General features: G+C 34.0%; 1 protein-coding gene across 1 annotated transcript; it reads right to left on the bottom strand.

Moving 5' to 3' along the window:
• Positions 1-1,012: 1,012 nt before the first annotated feature.
• LOC112528040 (60S ribosomal protein L35-2) lies at positions 1,013-2,997 on the bottom strand. Its single transcript, XM_025138933.1, has 4 exons — positions 2,913-2,997; positions 2,695-2,830; positions 1,772-1,928; positions 1,013-1,380 (listed from the first exon to the last, which is right to left on the bottom strand). Exons 1-4 carry the CDS (start codon positions 2,914-2,916, stop codon positions 1,306-1,308), a joined length of 372 nt encoding a protein of 123 aa, XP_024994701.1. The 5' UTR covers positions 2,917-2,997; the 3' UTR covers positions 1,013-1,305.
• Between the last annotated feature and the right edge of the window lie 333 nt (positions 2,998-3,330).

The raw sequence follows: 3,330 nt of genomic DNA, 5'->3' as shown, positions 1-3,330 counted from the left end.
AACGAAGTAATTTATTTTTCGTTTAAATAATATAATTTTCTATGAAAAAATAATTAAATATTTTGTTATAACTAATGATTATCCTAATATATTTTAGATATTTTATATTTAAAATGAGACGTTTATCTCGTATTTGATTATGTTTATTTATCAGTTAGTTATATAAATTCAAAAATAAAGCTTTAATAAGTTGTATTTACACGTAATGTACTTGTAATCTTGAATTTTAAGTAATATGCATCAATAACAATACTTTATGTATAAAAAATGATTTTTAACTACAAGGGTAGTGTCTGGTTGGTTTGAGCTTCACTCCAAAGATCAAAAGTATCTGAAGGTCTCAGGTTCAAATACAAGGAGGAATAAAAATCCTCTTGTGGCCATGAAGGTTCAAATGCGATGACTCTGGGCTATCTGCAAAGCAGGTGTCGTTCTAGGATTAGTCGGCTCGCATAACGGATTGGATATTCAGGTTAATAAAAAAATGATTTTTAATAGTTTTTGTCAAATATTTTATTATATAGTAGCATCATTTCTACCGTAATTACAAACTCTCCTAAAATACAAATAATTTTAATTTCTTTTTATTAACCTTGATAGTCAATTCGCTGTGTAAGCTGACTAATCTCAAGGTGACCACCCACTTCAAGGATAGCCCGAAATCACCGCATTTAAAGTTTTAAACCTTCGTGGCCACACGGTTTTTTTTATTAACCCATATCTTTTGGTTTGAAAACCAATTAAAATGGCGGAAAAGAAAATTAGATGATGATTGGCTTTAACTTTAACTTCATGTGACAACTAAACATAATTTTTTTCATGTTTAGATGATACATTCAATGTTTTTCTACCATCAACACTACATTCTTGAACACATTTATTGAAGAGCAATAAAGGGTACATCACGAACTACCTTCTTATCATACCACAGGCTCCCGCTATATCGATGACCGATAGTATTTTGTAACCCGATATCTAGTACCTTTAGTACAAAAGGTCGATGCAAAACATTGTCAGAGCAAAGTCTTTGCTTTCATAAGAAACGAATCGATACAACAGAGATTAACGAGAAATGCATAATGCAAATCAACACCACAAATGTAGATGCCTTTTTTAAAAAAGATGAAACAAGTCAAATAGGTATGCAAACATCAAGAGCAAGCTCCGATGTTAACTGTCTTTTAACTCAATGCAGACAAACTATCGAACGCATGATCTCTGATTAATCGTACACAAACTATGAGTTCAAAACTGGAAAGAGATTTACACACCACAACTTAAATCTCCTCCTTCATAGTTCCCACCTTACACCTTGATAGCATACTTCCTCAAAGGAAAGTACTTCTCCTTCTTCTTCTCTCTTTCAGTCTTCAATGAAGCCTACATCACAGAAGAGCAAACTCAGAAAATATATCTATTTGAAGAAAAAAACAGTAATCCAAGAAATCTGGTGCAACGATGCAAGCATAGGAGTGACTGGTCAAAAAACGAAGTAGTCGACATGTTATCAGTAACTTGGTATATAACCCAGATTAAATCATCAACAATACTCCAACTTCTGACTCCATGAGTACACTCCCACGATATCTATCCGAAAACTGGACATGATGTAATTGTTATATCTATAAAGAAGATTTGCTTTGTCTTTCAAGTTATTATGGAACCTTCCCAACACATTTGTGGGCATTTGTATCACTTGCCACAGACAATATAAGAATTATATAATAGCAAATGTTAGCACGATATGAGTGAAAGAGCCATCGAGTGGTACCTGATGCTTGGTTAGACGTCTGCGGATGGCTCTGGTTTTCTTTGGACGCAAATCAAGAGGCAGGTACTTCTTGTTTTTGTAGGCTTCCCTGAGAGCTGACTTCTGAGTCTGTGAAATCACAGTCAGCACTTGTGCAATTGATGTCCTCACCACCTTTCTGCAAGCACCGGAGTTAGAAATCATCCAAAAACAACAACACTAAAACCACAAGCCCATGAACTGAAGCCAACAAAATGCAATAAAGCTTAAGAGCACTATACTTTAAAGCTACAAAAATAATTAGTGCCAGAAATCATAAATGGTAACAAAGGGCAGATCACTGTAACATTTCAAACAACTATGATCTAAAATATGGAGCCATAATCATGTCTAAAAGTTCTAAATTTAGCATACACAAAAAGAAAATCTGTAATCTAAAAAAGGCTCAGATGAAACAAAGAGTCGATGATGCTGGAATCTGGATTGATATAAATAGGCATGAAAGGGTACAATTAGCACAGCAATGACTATAGAATGATTAACAATATTCATCTGCAGCATCAAATGCAGAGACAGAGTAAACTACTATGAACTACAACTCTATCACACACGAATTTGCTAAATTAGACATACCCAGTTCTAGAGCTTCATACAAGTATCAAGTATGCGCTCTTGCACATTAAAAAAAACAAATAACAGGCAGCCGTGAAAATAATCCGGCCTTCTACACACATCAAATAGAGGATTTCAAAGAGATATACCACTACATAAGCATTTGGTACAAGAAAATGACGTTTTTCAATTCATTTGGAGCAAATTTCAATCCGGTGACGAGAATAGCAGCAATAATATTGTGCAATAATTGAATCGGTACATTTGATAAAATACTGCAAACGTAAACATAAATACATATTAATTTAATAGATGCAAAGATAGAGGATTACATCTTGGAGAGCTTGTTCGGGGCACCACCGGTAACTTTGGCGACCCGGAGAAGAGCAAGTTCAGCCTTGAGATCTTTCAACTGAGCAAACAAATCAACCTTCGATTTGTTCCTAAGCTCATGAACTTTGATTCGAGCTGTAATTCCAGTATAATGTGAGGAATAACTCAGGCAACATAATTGAAATAAATCAACGAAACATAAAAATTGAGAGCTTACCCATTGATGGAAGCCGGAGTAAACTGCAACGAAGGCTCGCTCGAAAGTTGAAACCCTAGGTACGAGAAACGAACAAACTGTGGTGTGTGCATATATACGAAAGGCTCGAGTTCCATGTAGCCCAGTTCATTCTTGTTTTCTTGGGTCCTAGACTACAGGCCCAGTAAGCCCATTTAAACTATTCTAAAATCTAAAATATAAATTACATTTTGGGCTAACAAAGCCCGTATAATGTATTTGGCAAAATCAATAAAAACTATTTTTTATTAATTTACTTTTTTCTATACTATATTATAAACCATTTGACAAAAACTCTTAAAAACTATTTTTTATGCATAAATTATTGTTTATTAATGCATATTACTTAAAACTCAAGATTGCAAGTAAATTGTGCGTAAGTACAACTTATTAAAGTTTC

The sequence above is a fragment of the Cynara cardunculus genome (assembly GCF_001531365.2).
Source record: "Cynara cardunculus var. scolymus isolate 2C chromosome LG 1, CcrdV1, whole genome shotgun sequence".
Classification (NCBI taxonomy): domain Eukaryota; kingdom Viridiplantae; phylum Streptophyta; class Magnoliopsida; order Asterales; family Asteraceae; genus Cynara; species Cynara cardunculus.
Note: the sequence above shows the minus strand (reverse complement) of the source record. Positions and strands in the feature narration are given on the sequence as shown.

Coding starts and splice junctions, on each gene's coding strand:
- LOC112528040 (XM_025138933.1), bottom strand. Junction 1,929..2,694: donor CCGAACAAGCTCTCCAAGAT/GTAATCCTCTAT, acceptor CGGTGCTTGCAG/AAAGGTGGTGAGGACATCAA. Junction 1,381..1,771: donor GACGTCTAACCAAGCATCAG/GTACCACTCGAT, acceptor TCTGTGATGTAG/GCTTCATTGAAGACTGAAAG.